This window comes from Helianthus annuus, chromosome 13 (genome assembly GCF_002127325.2).
Source record: "Helianthus annuus cultivar XRQ/B chromosome 13, HanXRQr2.0-SUNRISE, whole genome shotgun sequence".
NCBI classification, from domain to species: Eukaryota; Viridiplantae; Streptophyta; class Magnoliopsida; order Asterales; family Asteraceae; genus Helianthus; species Helianthus annuus.
This window is the reverse complement of record NC_035445.2, coordinates 41,068,669-41,085,874: the sequence shown is the minus strand read 5'-3', so window position 1 is coordinate 41,085,874 and position 17,206 is coordinate 41,068,669. Positions and strand designations below refer to the sequence as shown.

At 41.4% G+C, this 17,206-nt stretch overlaps 1 protein-coding gene across 1 annotated transcript; it reads left to right on the top strand.

Annotated features, from left to right (window-relative positions):
- Positions 1-810: 810 nt before the first annotated feature.
- LOC110900727 (transposon TX1 uncharacterized 149 kDa protein) lies at positions 811-2,008 on the top strand. Its single transcript, XM_022147597.2, has 2 exons — positions 811-1,194; positions 1,304-2,008. The coding sequence occupies exons 1-2, from the start codon at positions 811-813 to the stop codon at positions 2,006-2,008; spliced, it is 1,089 nt and encodes a 362-aa protein (XP_022003289.2).
- Positions 2,009-17,206: the final 15,198 nt, after the last annotated feature.

The following is a 17,206-nucleotide window of genomic DNA, read 5'->3' as shown; positions in this document are numbered from 1 at the left end:
AGAGAATTCGACATGAAAGGAAGGAAGTTCACTTATCATGATGATAAGGGTAACAAACATAACAAGATCGACAGGGTATTGGTTTGTCAGGAATTTTTTTTCTGAATGGTCGGTGGCGTGTTTGAGAGCGTTACCTAGGGTTAACTCAGACCACTGCCTGTTAGTTTTGTCCTGTTCAAATAAAAACTTTGGTCCTACGCCGTTCAGATTCTTTAATTCATGGCTGGATAGAGAAGATTTCGATGAGGTGATTAAGAAGGCGTCTGATAATTTTCTGGGAATTGGAGAGGCGGATGTGCGATTAAAGGAAAAATTTAAAAGGATTAGGGACGGAATAAAGATCCGGAAAAAGGAGGTTTTAGCGAAGGAAGGGGAGAAAGAGAGAATTTTGAAGGAGGAGCTTTAAAAAATAGTGGAATGGTCGGAAGTTAGGGAATTATCGGATGAGGAGGAATGGGTCAAAGCGGAATGTATAAAAGATTTAAAGGAGTTGGAAGATTTCAAAAATAAAGACCTCAAACAAAGAGCGAGAATTAAATGGGACATGGAGGGAGATGAGAACTCAGCCTTTTTTCATGGATATATAAATAGTAGGCGGGCTTCTAATAATATCCCCGAACTTATGATAAATGGAGTCTGGACGACTAAACCTTCATTTCTCAAAAAAGAGACCATGGGCTTCTTTAGAGAGGTTTTCAAGGAAAAATATATAAACAGGCCTAATCTTAATTGCCATGGTATCAAGAGGCTTTCGGAGGAAAGCGTGGCGTTTTTGACAGAGCCATTTAAGAAAGAACGAGGAGATTAAGAATGCTGTGTTCGAATGTGGGGGCTGACAAAACTCTTGGGCCAGACGGTTTCTACTTCAACTTCATAAAATGGTATTGGAATATTTTTGAGTCTGATTTTAATAACTTACTGGCTAACTTTTACAGAAAAGGACAAATCGATAAAGGTTGCAGCTCTTCATTCATAACTCTTGTTCCAAAAAGCAAGGACCCGGTGGGGATGAGAGACTACCATCCGATCAACCTTATTGGGGTGATTAGTAAAGCTATTTCGATGGACCTTGCAAATCGCCTAAAAAAGGTCATTGGATCTATCATTTCGGAAAATCAAACGGCGTTTCTTAAAGGCAGGTATATTCTCGACAACCCTTTAATGGTAAATGAATTAACTTCTTGGATTAAAAAGGTTAAAAAAGGCTTTCTTATTAAAAATTGATTTCAAAAAGGCATATGACAACGTTTGTTGGGGATTTTTGCTAAATATCATGGGTCAAATGGGTTTTCCTGACCTTTAGTGCAAATGGGTGGAAGGGGTTCTAAAATCGGCTAGATCCGCGGTGTTATTGAACGGATCTCCTACATTTGAATTTGGTTGCTCCAAAGGGATCAGACGGGGAGATCAGTTATCTCCGTTATTGTTCCTTTTGGTCATGGAGGCGCTGTCTAGCATCTTTTGCAAAGCAGGTCTAGAAGGAATTTTCGAAGGCATTCAAAGGCCTAATAACGGTCCGGTTATTTCTCACCTATTTTATGCGAACGACGCGCTGATATTAGGGGATTGGGATAGGGGGAATGTGAAGAATGTGGGTAGATGCCTTAGAATTTTTTACTTATGTTCTGGATTGAAAATTAACCTTCACAAATCTTATCTTTATGGGTTGGGGGTGGATAACGATGACACTAAGGATACGGCGAATGTGATTGGGTGTAAGTATGATAACACCCCGGTGTCTTATTTGGGTATTAAGGTTGGGGCCAACACGAATAGAATAAGAAATTGGGATCCAGTTATCGAAATTTTTGATAAAAGATTATTGGTTTGGAAAGCAAAAACTTTGTCTATAGGGGGAAGATTAACTTTGATTAACTATGTTTTGGAGAGTTTACCTATTTATTACTTTTCTCTGTATAAAGCTCCAGCCGGTATAATTAAAAGCCTTGAAGCTAAGATGAGAAAGTTCCTGTGGGCGGGGTCTATTGATAAAAATAAAATGAACTAGGTGGCTTGGGAATGGATAACATGGCCAAAGAAAAAAGGGGGGTCGGGTATAAACAGATTAAAAGAAATTAGTGATGCGCTTCTTTATAAGTGGGGTTGGAGATATAGAGTCGAAAAACTAAGTTTATGGAGGAAAGTGGTGGATGATTGTCGTAAGAAAAACAATCAAAGGAGCTTCCTACCTTTAAACGGAAAGTCTACGGGGTGCTGGAATAATATTGCTAAAATGATTTTCAATCTAAAATTAAATCGGAAAAATATTAATTAGGTGATTATGGGAAAAATTGGAAACGGGGGGATATTCGGTTTTGGATTGATACATGGGTGGGTGATCTTCCATTCTTGGAAAGATGGCCACATATTTTTGCTTCGGATCCTAATAAATCTTGCAGGATTTCCGAGAAAATAGAGAGGGGTTAAGGAAACGGCGGACTTTGTTGGAGTTCGGCTAGATTGCCCGAGTCTAGTAATGAGCGTCAGGAATGGTAGGAATGTCAAGAAGTTATTAACATGGTGAGATTGTCTAACAAAGAGGACGCATGGATATGGAGCACTGACAAAAAGGATGGATTTTCGGTGAAATCTGTTAAAAAGACGTTAATTTCAGATAGGGGATCTAGTCGCCTTCCTACTTATAAATGGAGCAAATTGGTCCCTATCAAATGCAATATCATGGTGTGGAGAGGTAACTTGGATCGTCTTGCCACTAGAGTCAATCTGAGAAGAAGGAATGAAGATATAACATCGGTTATGTGCCCTTTCTACGACGAGTATGAGTAACCTTTGGATCATCTATTTACAGCATGTTCGTTGGCGATTTGTGTTTGGGCGGCTTTCAGTGATTGGTGCAACATCCCTCCGATTTTCACGTTCGAATTCAAAGACTTGATGGATATTCATAACTCCAATCAAGAAAGGAAAAAAATGAAGAAGATTCTATGGGGATTGGTAATTATCGTGTGTTGGTGTTTATGGAAGGCTAGGAATGATTTGGTATTTAATCAACACAGGAGAAGTTCTCAAGAGATCTTGATAGATATTAAATCGAGAGGGTTTGGGTGGCTTAAAAATAGATCAGCATGTAAATTTATTAGTTGGAAGGAGTGGTGTAAATACCCTATGCATATGGTGTAATTTTGGACTTTGCCCGTTTAGGTCGGGGCTCCTGTTTTGTATTGGCCTTTTGCCCGTTTGGGTCAGAGGTGGTTTCAAATAAAAGCTTATTTTCAAAAAAAAAAAAAAAATAATAATAATAAGTAAAACTTGAAAAGCTTCTTCATCGATCATCAAAACTTATCATGTGTGAATTATTATTAAATGTGCATGGGTTAAAACTAAAAAAAGGATTAATTATTATTAAATGTACATGGACTTGCACTTTAAATACCGAAGCGCATCTACTGAATATCTCGCCTAGGCGTCCAAATCAGTCACTTTTGATAACTTTGATAATATATATAAAAAATTTAACTTGATAAAAACGCCTTGGCCGGGATGTGGCTCTCCGACCCCTAGGTTATTGACCGACATTATTCTCTCCATATATTTTGGGATACTCTTTATTTTTTGGAATATTGACCAACTTGAGGGGGAATATGACCGACATTATTCTCTCCATATATTTTGGGATACTCTTTATTTTTTCCTTTATTTTTCCTTAATTTGTGCCTAGAAGAGCTCTTTGCTATGTATAAAGCCGATCGCTTTTTGTTCCTTTGGATGTATCCCTATTTTCAGTAATACACATTGATTCCTACAACACATTATAGCGGTATCGCTCGATCCAAGAAACCAAACCCTACCCGAACTAAAACAAAATTCTAGACAAGGCGATTGGTTCAAAACTCAATGGCAGGAGACGACGAAGAAGGAAGCTTTGCTTTGAAGATGAAAAACAACGAAGACGGGGACCAACCGGCTGCTAACGTAGCAAGTAAACTCGAATCTAATAGTAAATGGGTCATGGACTCAGGTGCGACTGTGCACATAACGCATAGAACCGATTGGTTGGACAATGAGGTAAACACATCAAATGAAGTACCGGTTGTCATACCAAACGGTCATTCCATACCGGTAGAAGGAAGGGAACATGTACCTTACCCAATGGAATAAGAATCAACGATGTTTTGCACGTTCCAAGGTTCAGATGTAACCTCTTGTCCGTTAACCGATTATCCAAAGATTTGCAATGCACCGTGACTTTTTTCCCCACCTTTTGTGTCATGCAAAGTTTGAGCTCGAAAAGAATAATTGGAGTAGGTAAATGCAGAGGTGGACTTTATGAGATGGACATGGTCGGGATTAGAAGGAAGGCTATGGTGTCAACTCTAGATACTTGGCATAAGCGCTTAGGACATGCCTCACATGATAAACTTTCGAAATTTGATTTTGCTAAGAACTTATCTACAAAAACAAATGCTTTGGTATGTGATCCTTGTGCTAGAGCCAAACATACTCGGTTACCTTTTCCTGTGAGTTCTATTAAAACTAAGGATTGTTTTGAACTTATACATTGCGACACATGGGGAAAGTATAGAACTCCATCACTTACGAAGGCAAGCTATTTTTTTGACGATCGTTGACGATTATAGGCGATCAGTTTGGGTATTTCTTTTGAAGCACAAGTACGAGGCAGGTGACTCGTTAATTGCTTTTCATAGATATGTTAAAACTCAGTTTAATAAAACCATTAAACTTATTTGGTGTGACAATGGTAGAGAGTTCACATCCCATCGTATGACAAATTTTTACACTGAACACGGGATTTTACTTGGAACCACGCGTCCACACACCTCAACAAAACGGTGTGGTGGAACGTAAGCACCGACACTTACTTGAAACGGCTAGAGCATTAAAATTTGATGCAAAATTACCCTCTAGATTTTGGGGAGAACGTGTACTGACCGCTGCATACATAATTAACCGCTTGCCCTCAAAATCTATTGAAAATAAAACCCCTTTCGAAATAATTTTTAATGAGAAAGCCGATTATGATCATATGAAGGTGTTCGGTTGTCTAGCATATTACAGAAGTACCGAGAGACTGATGGAGATAAGCTTGAGGAAAGGGGGAAACCGGGTGTATTCTTGGGATACCCACCGGGACAAAAGGGTACAAAATTTTTGACACTCGCAAAAACAAAATCATCATTTCAAGGGACGTAAAGTTTTTTGAAAATATTTTCCCTTATGAGTCTACCAAAGCTTTCAAACATGATCAGGGGTGAGAGATGTTTACATTTCCACCTTGGTATTATGATGATGAACAAAATCAAGTTTTGCATCAAAATGGGAGTCAAGAACCTCCTGGATGTGAAAGAGACAGTGGCGAGACCCATGACAACAACATACAGGAGAGTTGCCACTTGCATAAGAATGATGGCATCATGCAAGAAAATGGCAACCTGGATAATGGCCAAGAACCAAGCCAAGAAAACTCGACTGATGAATCGGAGCACAACATTCAACATGAAAACAAGGTGCCAGTTAGAGAAAAGAGAGAATGGGTCCAGTCCAGGAGACTCGACGGGTATGATGTTAAACTCCCACCATCCATCAATCCCGATTTACCCGCTCCCGATCAAGGCTCTTCGACGGTACACCCTATGGCTAATTATATCACTTATGAAAAATTTTCAGACTCACATAAAGCTTTTATCACGGCCATTGATAAAAACAATGAGCCGAAAACATTTAATCAAGCTGTACAATACAAGAATTAGAGAGAAGCCATGAAACAAGAGAAAGAAGCTCTTGAGTCTAACGAAACTTGGACAATTGAAGAGTTGCCACCCGAAAAACGTGCCATAGACTCCAAGTGGGTGTACAATGTGAAGCACAAACCTAATGGGGAGACTGAAGATACAAAGCAAGATTAGTGGCCAAGGGCTTTACACAAATGGAGGGCGTTGACTTCCATGATACTTTTGCTCCGGTTGCTAAGTTGGTGACAGTTCGAAGCCTTCTAACGGTTGCTGTGAAACAGGGATGGCATGTACACCAACTTGATGTAAACAACGCTTTCCTACATGGAGTTTTGCATGAAGACGTCTACATGAAGATACCTGATGGATTCAGGAAACGAGACACCAATATGGTTTGTAAGCTAAAGAAGTCACTTTATGGGCTAAAGCAAGCGTCAAGGAATTGGTACCAAAAGTTCACCAACTCCCTACTAGACATTGGTTTTAAGCAGACGAGAGCCGATCACTCTTTGTTCATCTTTAGATAAAAGGATATTTTTGTTGCTGCGCTAATCTATGTAGACGATGTTATCATTGTGGGAAATGCCTTAAACAAAATACAAGAGACCAAATTGTTTCTTGACAAGAAATTTAGCATAAAAGACCTTGGACTGTTGAAGTTTTTTCTTGGCATTGAGGTTGCAAGAACAAATGAAGGCATGGTGTTAAGTCAAAGAAAATATACACTTGACATAGTTGAAGAAACAGGAATGATGGGTTGTCGACCAAATCCATTTCCCATGGAGCAGAATTTAAAGCTTGGAAAGTGTGAAGAAGAACCAAAGATTGACTCCAATCAATACCGAAGATTGGTAGGAAAGCTCCTTTATTTGCAAGCCACACGACCCGACATTGCTTATACTGTAAATGTCCTAAGCCAGTTTGTTGGTGATCCAAGGAAAAGCCACATGGAGGCCGCTAACAGAGTCCTTCGATACCTCAAGTCGACCCATGGGCAAGGTATTTTGATTCCTAAGGAAGGAGGTACACATCTCATGGCTTATTGTGACTCTGACTGGCTAGGTTGTCCCATCACAAGAAGGTCGAGATCAGGTTATCTTCTACTTATAGGAGCAGCCCTAGTGTGATGGAAATCGAAGAAGCAGTCTGTTGTTTCCCGATCATTGGCCGAAGCTGAGTATCGTGCAATGGCAAATGCGGTTAGTAAGATTCTATGGATGAGATGGCTTTTGAGCCTACTCGGTGTTCCTCCCACCGGTCCAACACCCCTCTTTTGTGACAATCAGGCAGCACGTCACATAGCTAACAATCCAGTATTTCATGAACGTACTAAGCACGTGGAGATGGACTGTTATTTCGTTAGAGAACGTGTGGAGTCAAAGGAAATACAACCTATGAAGATTGACACTAAAGCACAGATTGCAGATATTCTTATAAAGCCATTGGGGACACATCAATTCAAAGCTTTACTTGACAAGTTGGGCGTTCGAGATCTCCACGCTCCAACTTGAGGGGGAATATTGACCGACATTATTCTCTCCATAGATTTTGGGATACTCTTTATTTTTTGGAATATTGACCAACTTGAGAGGGAATATTGACCGACATTATTCTCTCCATATATTTTGGGATACTCTTTATTTTTTTTCCTTTATTTTTCCTTAATTTGTGCCTAGAAGAGCTCTTTGCTCTGTATAAAGCCGATGGCTTTTTGTTCCTTTGGATGTATCCCTATTTTCAATAATACACATTGATTCCTACAACACACTGATTCCTAGGTGGGGCCCTGTAAACAGCAAAAGATAATGTTCTTAGAAATCATGATAAATTTGTTTGGTAAGATAAGTGATTAGCAAGCAATTAAAACCACACTTACGCCAAGTTGAATTTGAATTAAGATGTAAGGGATAGCTTTAACAGTTACCACAAAGACTTAATCAACTCATTTGTAGCTACACTCGTCTCACTATTCTGAAGCTTATAGAATATATTCTGCAAAGACAGAGGAATGCTACCCGATGGCATATAATTCTTGGTTGTTGGAATATGATATACAATCTGATTCAAAAGTTAAACTTGAGTGACTATATTATACTTTTAGTGAGAATTGAATGATGGGGCATAATGTGAAATCACCAACCTTTCTGAAGTAAGGTATATGGTATAAAGTCTGTATCAGTGAATTCATATAGGAAGTAGCTCCATTTTTAAGTCCAGCATAACCCATTTACAACTTTTTGTGTATATACATATATATATATATATATATATATATATATATATATATATATATATATATATATATATATATATATATATATATATATATATATATATATATATATATATATATATATATATATATATATATATATTAAACTGCAGATCCACAAAATCGGCTAAACACCCTGCATGATGATACCAATTTTCAGTTAGCTTATCATGGTCATGATAAAATCGAATGGATGCAATAAATTAAACCGCTTCCTGTTTCTAATCACAACGAACGATTAATCCAAACAAGATAAAAATACAAACTGAAGAAAAGAATTTTAAATAAATGCAATTCACCGATTTTGTGATATCAGGAGGCTTGACTTCATCAAACCCAGCCGATAAAGCAGTGGTTCATATTTAATAAAGTAATTTTATATCTTCCTGTTTTTTAACCTAAGTGTCTTTGTATAGGTGAACGAATCAATAAACCGAGGATAAGAATTATTGTTTTTGAAATTGTTTACATTGTCAAAGAATCCTAGTTAAAACTCTCACTGCTTCAGTAGGCTCAATAACAATATTCATTGACAAGGTATGAGGTTTTAGTGATAGTTATTTTTTATTTAGATAACTTCTTTAGTTACCCGTGTCAGAGAAGTAATTTTCTTAAATTTGTTCATGTTTCAGAAATAACTATTACTTTATGCGATAAAGCTAGAATAATCTTAAAACGCAGTGACCATAGAAATATTCAAACAAGTTCTTTCGAATAAGTATCCATAGTCCAACTCATCAAATCTGTTTTGGTGATTTATGTTCACTTTTTACTTTCTTAATTATTTTGCTTTCAGTTTTCATGTAATCTTGCCATGTGGAATATTACCTGCAAGGATGGAAGTCGTTAAGTCCCTTAGATGAACAAGATACAATAGGAGTGTTACAAAATTGGAAAAACTAAAAGGTAAAAATTTATCATACAAGAGAATAGACAATTAACCGTTTCCATTGTCAATCTAAAGATTTAACAATCTATCATAGAGAGTTTAAAAAGATTAGACAAATACGATTTTTCATCATTATACTACAAGATTCAGACTATCACAAAAAATAGATATAACTTCTTTTTTAAATAATCTTCAAGATTCATTAGTATGCATGTTAATCATTTCAAGCTTAGAAAAACCACCACTGTTGTGATTCATTTGCGGATCATGGGACCATATTCCGAAGGCCCAACACCACCACACTAGCTACATTTGTTCATTCAGAGATACAAGTTCTATTGTTCAAAGTAGTCTTCTATCAAGAAACTGGAAAAATTCATGGAAATCCCACCACCATTTGAACTTTGAGATCAACCCATATTCTGATTAGGCAAGTGGCTCTAACTTTCCCAATTTTTGCATTGCTCTCTATCTATGCATGCTGACGTTGCGACACTGATGAAACACATGTTAATACTAAGGTTAATCTGTTAGATTGTCTCTTCTGTAGGTTCAGTCTCCTCTTCTACTCGTCGATGGCTGTAGTCCTGCAACACAGCAACACCGTTAGCTCGTTAAGAGGGGAATACGGGGGTTTCCCTCTTAACCGGGGAGAATAAGTACTGTTCTAAAGAATAAAACAGTGTGTGTTGAGTATGAGAGTGTGGAATGGAATAGAATCAACCTGAATGATGAAGGGTCCTATTTATAGCCGGAGGGTGAAGGAGGGAGGATCAATATTGCCAGCTGCTATGCAGCGCCAGCTGTCCGACCAAGAGGAATATCCTCTTGGTCTCCTCTGTTGTGGTCTGGGTAGTGGTACACGTGGCGCGCCCTCATTTGTCTATGTTGGAGATGTCGTACCACCCCTGTCGGTGTGCTCCTTAGACCCGTTGCAGGTCCACATGGCGCTTGGTGATTGGTGACACGTTCTGTCCTTCTTGTTGGGAGGAGCATCTCTTGGTGCCACCTTGACGTCTTCCAGAAGCTTCTGGGAGCTTCCGGATGTTCTTGCTGATGTAGGTGCCATGTTGGATGAAAAAGTGTTGTGGTCCCTGCCATGTAGGCAAGGAATTGGGACCATACCTCTTCAAGTCCCCCAGTCTAGTGTGCCTTCTAGTCGAGTTGATCGTCTAGGAGGGATTCTGGACTTTTAAGTAAGTGGCTTCTGTTTGATGCATGTTGCTTATCCTGCGCTGTTGATCCGAGCAGATGTGCGACGCATGGCGCGTTGGTGACTTGAGAAAGTTGAGCCGACTGGACGCATGGCGCATGGCGCATGGTATGTTGGTGACTTTTCCAAGTTGAGCCAACTGGATGCATGGCGCATGGTATGTTGGCAACTTTTGAACGTTGAGCCAACTGGACGCATGGCGCGTGGCGTGTTGGTAACTTTTCAAAGTTGAGCCAACTGGACGCATGGCGCATGGGATTTTGGCAACTTTTGAAAGTTGAGCCAATTAGACGCATGGCGCATGGCGTGTTGGTAACTTTTGAAATTTGAGCCAACTGGACGCATGGCGCGTGGCGTGTTAGTAACTTTTCAAAGTTGAGCCGACTGGACGCATGGTGCATGGTATGTTGGCCACTTTTGAAAGTTGAGCCAACTGGACGCATGGCGCATGGTGTGTTGGTAACTTTTGAAAGTTGAGCCAACTGGACGCATGGCGCATGGCGTGTTGGTAACTGTTGATAAAGGGTTTCCTTTCTTTTGAAAGAGGACAACTGATGTGACTGTCTGGTGTCCCTGTCTTGTCAGAGATGAACAATTCGTCTTTTCAGTGGTGTCAGTTACTTTTCTCCACGTTATCAGGTGTGTGCCGCCTACTTTTCCGAAAAAAGAGGTGACGGTTTCTCTCCCTTGTGACGTGTCTTTTCCCCGTTGGTTGTTTTTCTGTCTTCCTGACGGCCCACTACCTCTCGCATTAAATGCGATGGGTATAAATATATGGCGGTTCTCTTCACTTCCTTCACTTTTCAAAATTTGAACTCCGATTTTCTCTCTTGTTTCTTTATCTTGCTCCTTTTTTAAGTTCATTCATATTATCTTTTTCATCTTCTTGCGATATGTTTGGTTAATCCTTCATCGAAGAAGAGGAGGAACAAGGGTAAGAATCCTACAGGCCCTGACCAGGCGACGATAGGCTGGAAAGAGGAAGAGTTCCAGAACTTGGTGAGAGAGATGGGTTTCCTTCCTGAGTGGGGTGCCCAGTTTCCGACCCCCAACTCAACTGCCTTGGATGCACCTCCGGGTTATATTACATTATACGCGACTTTCTTCCGGGAGGGTAATTTCAGGCTCCCTATGACGAAGTTCACCGCCGAGGTGTCTTGAAGAACTATGGTCTTCATATTTCTCAAATCAATGCTTTGGGGCTTCCTCGTGTTACCCATTTCGAGTTTATCTGTAGGGCCAATCGTATTGAACCGACGTTTTAGATGTTCAACGTATTTTACACGGTGACCTATACCGGTGGCTTTTACTCTTACAATTCCCGCACCGGTAGTGTTATCCCTTGCAGCTCCAATCCTCCGAAGAGCCTACATGACTGGAAACAGAAGTTTTTTTATATTCGTCGAGGTGTTATCCCTGTAGATAAGCATTATCGGGCAGTAAGTGAGGGGATCCCCAAGGTAAGTGTGGTAGCAGGTTTTGCTCAACAAGCATGGTACAAGAAGGTGATAGAGAAGGCTACTTCTATTTCTCAAGTTGGTGAGATGGCTTTGGTGGGTGCTGGTATGAGCCTGTTATGGGTCCCTAAGAACCCTTTTGGTGTTCCCGTGTATGGTTATCAGGGCAAACGTAAGTAGTGTTGATTGTTTGTTTGTCTTTTCCTCTTATTTTGTAGTGTTCTTACTCATGTTTTTGCGTCTCACAGTTGGGTACAACTTGTTGAACGTCCTTGACCCAAAGGCTGGTGGTGCCATGGTTGAAGCAATTCAGAAAGATGGGAAGTCTACGTGGTTGGATCAGATCCGCAACCGCTTCTTGCATCCAACCAGTGAGAGTGTTGCTGCCTATGGCAATACTGTTTTAGGTGAAGACTATGAAGATGATGTTGATGGTACCTCTGACCCCACTCAAGAGGAAGTTATCGTCCTTTCGAGTGAGGGTTCTGATAGATCTCTTGAAGGCCTAACCCCTTATTCTGCGCGTGCAGGTCCGGCCCATGGGGCTGCTAATGAGCCCGTTGATGTTGAGGCTGAGGTGCCGGTTGAGACTGCTGAACAGCTGGAAACTCGGAGAATGAAGAAGTTGGACAAGTCAGAGGGGAAGGAGAAAAGGGCTGAGGAAAAAGCCACTGAAACTCCTCATAAGCGTCCCTCTACCCCTCCTTTCCTAGATTATGTTGTCGTTTCTGATACGTTATCCGGTTTAGGGGCAGAAGAGAAACGTGGTGGATTTGATCCTGACGACAGCACCACTTTGACAGATATGATGAAGAAAAAGGCCTTGGAAGATAAGAAACGAAAACTTGATGAGCAGGCTGCTGCGATTCTTGCCTCGAAGAAAGCCAGACTCCAGAAGGAAACTCCTCCTGCTCATTCTGAGTCTGAGATTGATCTTGGGGTTTTTACTGCTACGCATGGGAACTTGTTGGAGAAAATTTTTGAGGCTTATGGTTCTGGAGGTATAAGATTTTCTCCTTTGTTTGCTCAGATTGTCCTTTCTTTGCTTTTTCTTGATTGTTTTGTCTATATTGCAACAGGTGTGAAGCCGGTTAAGGCTTCTCGTAGGTTTGATATTTCCCAGATTACTCCTCCCACTTCTCCACCTTCGAGGACTTTTGGTTTGTCTACCCCACCTGAAGCTCTGGTTGAGAAGGAGAAACAAATGCCTGTGGAAGTAGAGCAGGTAGGAGAAGATGGTGGCGATGGTGATGCTGGTGGTGCTGGTGACGTTGGCGGTGATGGTCGAGGCAAGGGTGTTGAAACGGAAGCGGAGTCTAGTGAGGCTACGCATCGTCAGACCATTTATACCAGACGTCATCTGGCTCCTGGTGGTGGTGCCACCTCTGGGGTTCCTCGTGGTCATGAGTTTGAAAACGTCCAAGCTGGGTCCTGGGATACTCATAACCCAGCGTGTGATGATTTGCCGCATGCTCCTCGATGGCATTTAACCCAGGGTTCTCGGATGAATGATCATGTCAACTGCCAAGAGTTCTTCAACTTGTCCACCCCCCCTGCTGAGAGGTTGTTCCAGAAAAGGCGTAACCGATTTGATCTCTTAGATGATCACATTCATGCTGGGGTTAACTTCTTTGCCACCTCCTAGGAGATTGTTCGCGAGTGGAAGCTAATGGGGGAGGAGACTCTTGAGTTTGAAAATGAGAAGAGGGCGTTTGCTGAGGAGAGGGAGAAGTTTAATGCGGAGAAGAAGGGTTTGTTGTGGAGGGTTTCGGATGCTGAGCAAAAACTTGCGCAGGAGAAGCAGGTCAATACCCAAAAGCAGAAGGATTGGGAGACTGCTTGTGAGCGTACTAACGCAGAAATGCAATCTCAGTGCGATGCTATTGTCAGGTTATCTGGGGAAAAGAAGAAAATTAGTGAGGAAGCTGAGCAAGCGCGCGTTGCGTCTGAGAAAAGGGAAGAAGAGTATGTTCAGCGTATAGCTAGGTTGGAGGAGTTTGGTGAGAAGAAGGTTGCGGAGTGTAAAGCTTCTGAGCTTCTTACTGAGGAGGTTTCTGCTGATTGCAAATGGCTCCTCTCTCGCGCAGTGCCTTTGGTACTTTCCCTTATACGTGTTCGTTTTTGTTTTGCATTTATTGCTTTTCTTATGTTTCTGTATGTTTCTTGTAGATTTCTGAGCGTATTGTGAAATCTCATGAGCTTGCCAATTACATGTTTGAGTTGGGTCAAGCCGCGTATAATAGCGGTCGGAAGGAAGGTTACAGCGAGGGCAGGGATGCTGTGGTGAATAATGAAAAAGATTACCATTTTGAACTGTACAAGGAACACTGTTCTGGTAAGTATGCCGCTAAACACCGCGAGTATGAGTTTGTTGAATTCGGTATTGTAAAAGCTGTTGAGAAGTTGTCCCAGAAGGCTGATGCTGTTGCATTTCTGAAAAAAAGACTTGGTGAGGAAGAGCATGGGGCTGAGGGTGCTGGCCCTAGTCATCAAGATTGAATCATTCCGGCCTGCGTGCCGTGTATGGCCTTGGATGGCCTTGTAACCACTGACAATCTCGTGAACAATTTCCACTTTATGTTTTGTGAACAAGTTACCTGTAGTTCCCTGTGAACATTTAGCTATGTATGGCTACTTTTATGTTAATATTCGTCCTTGCTATTTTATTTGTTTGTGAATTTTGCTATCGTTACAATATGTGCATGTGCAATTACTTTGATTTAGGTATTGCGAATGAATGATGGTGCTGACAGGTTATGCTATGTTAGTTACAACGTTTGTTCTGTCGTTTACGCGCCTGTTTTGGTTCGTGTGTACGAAGTGATCGAGTTACAGGTTTTTGTGTTAACCCAGCTGTGTTCAGCTTTGGGGGTCCTATAATGTTTATTTACCATGTTATCGATGCTTTCGTGTTTATGTGGGCACGAGGTATTTATTTGGCGTTCTTTAGGGTTTGGTTGTGTTTTCGACCCGACTGTGCACTTGGTTGTGACGAGCCTTAGAGGTCTACAACGTTTCCTAATGTCAAGCCATTGATGTTTTCGTGTATGCCCAAAGTAATATATGCAGTTGTGACAAAAATTCACATGAGATAAAGTAGCCAGACACTTCTTGTATTACTGTTAAATATGTCGGCACACGGCCGTTACAGGTACATAAAAAGCTTCGACCGTTTACATATAGCACTTCCTTAATTGCTGGGCGTTTCAGGTTCGTGGAACCTCCTTGTTTTCTAATGTGTGTATCTTATACGCTCCTTTTCCCAAAACTTCGTCTATAACATAAGGTCCCTCCCACTTGAGAGCTAATTTGCCCGGTTTTTCGGCGTTAGACGCCTCGTTGTCCCCTAGGACGTAATCGCCGGGGTTAAACGTGCAAACGTGGACCTTGCTGTTGTAATATTTTTCCAACTTGGTCTTGTACTTTGCCTTGTTGATTGCTGCCATCTCCTTTCTCTCTTCAAGAAGGTCTAGATCTAGCCTTGTAGGATCGTGTTTCGACCCGAACGAGTCGTTCAGAGGAGTTTTGATCAAATACAAATGCGGAAAATAAGTATCTGACTTAGGAACAGCTAGCAAATCACTTTAAACACCTCTTTGCATTGATTTATGACAGTTTACATCCAAATCTCAAACCGGTAGCACTTCGGTATGAGTTACAAGGGACTGATCTAAGGTTTCGCTCGAATGGTACCTATATATAGACCTAGAGGTTTCGCTCCAGCGTACATGCCAAATGAGCGAAACCTTCAGCTGACATAAAAGTGGAACTACAAAGGTACATATAAGCGAAACCCTAGGTTATGACCCTATGAGCGAAACCTATTGCTAACACATATACAATATCTTGTTTTCTTGTAAAACGTGCCCTAATATGACAATCTAAGACTAAGACTCGATCCAAGACGAAGTCGACAGATGTAGTGCACCAACAAGCCTTCTTTCTTCTTCATTATTAATCATGTTCATGGAGAGCATTCTCGGGGATGGGTGGCCAATTTCTGCGGGTATCACAGCTTCGAACCCATAGACTAGGGTGAAAGCTGTTTGTCCATTGCTCGTCTTTGGCATTGTTCTACGGGCCCACAATATGCTTGGTAGTTCATCAACCCAACCTCTTCTTTGTGTTCCTAGCTGTGCTTTGATACCGTCCACTATGCTCTTGTTGACAGCTTCTACTTGACCATTTCCCTGTGGGTGCACAATCTAGGAAAAGGCATGCTCGATGTGTAGCTCTTTGAACCAGCGTCAGAGATCGTCGGCAGCAAAATTTGTCCCATTATCGGTGACAATTCTTAGTGGCAACCCAAAACAGCATATGATCTGCTCCCAGATGAACCTTCTAACCACGGTCGATGTGGTTGACGCGAGTGCCTTTGCTTCCACCCACATTTTGTGAAATAATCGACTTCGACTATTATGAATTTCACTGCGCCCGGGGATTCTGGAAAAGGGCCAACCATATCTATCCCCCACTATTGAAACAGCCACGCCGTTGTTACTGGGACCAGTTCATTTTTGGGGCGCATCGTTTTCAGGGCGTGCCTCTGGCAGCCGCTGCATTTTCTCTAGATTTTTAATGCGTCTAGATGCATTCCAGGCCAGTAGTATCCGGCGTTCATGACTTTGGCTACTACCATCCTTGGGCCAGCATGGATGCCACAGATGCCCTTGTGTACTTCTCGGATCAGGTAGTTTGCATCTTCTGGGTCAACAATGGTCCTTAGTAAGATTTTCAATACAATATTCCATCGGCCATTTGGTAGTGTTTGGATTTGTATTGCACTTTTCTTGCCTCGGCTTGTTCTCCGGTAGTATTCCAGATTGGAGGTACATAATTATCAGGGTCATCCATGACGTTGTTCCCAATTGAATAACACACACTTCCCTTAGTGGTACTGATGGGTTACTCAAAACTTCAATGCGCACGTCTTTGGCCAGGTGCTAGAAACTTGTGGATGTGAGTTTACTTAATGCGTCTGCTGGTTTGTTTTCGCTCCGATTGATGTGGTGCACTTTGTAGGAATAGAAGTTTTGCAGCAAAGTTTTTGCTTGATTTAAGTAGAGCGCCATCAAGTCTCCTTTGGCGTCGTACTGGCCATTGATTTGCCTGGCTACTAACATAGAGTCCACGTGCGCCTCAATGTGTTTGACTCCCATCTTGATTGCCAATCTCAAACCGGTAAGAAAAGCTTCGTATTCAGCTTCATTATTCGTGCTTTTGAAGTCTAACCTGATAGCGTACGTGAATTTGTGTTTATCTGGACTTACCAGCCTAAGTCATGCGCCTACGCCATCTTCATTGGATGCGCCGTTTGTGTACAGTAGCCATGGCTCTTCTGTATATTGCCTTTCAGCTTTCTCCATTGCCTTGCACTCTCTATCTTTGTCGTCAAGTACTTCTGACATGAAATCGGCCAACACCTGGCCTTTGATTGCTGGTCTTGGTTTGAAAACCACATTGTGACCTCCCAGCTCTATAGCCCATTTTGATAATCTTCCAGATATCCCGGGCCTTGCGAGGATGTTGCCGATGTTGTAATTTGTTAGTACATGAATGACGTGGTTGGCGAAATACCTGCGCAATCGCCTTGATGCATGGATCAGTGCCAGAACTAGTTTTTCCATTATGGCGTACCGCGTTTCTGGATCGTTTAGAGTGCGA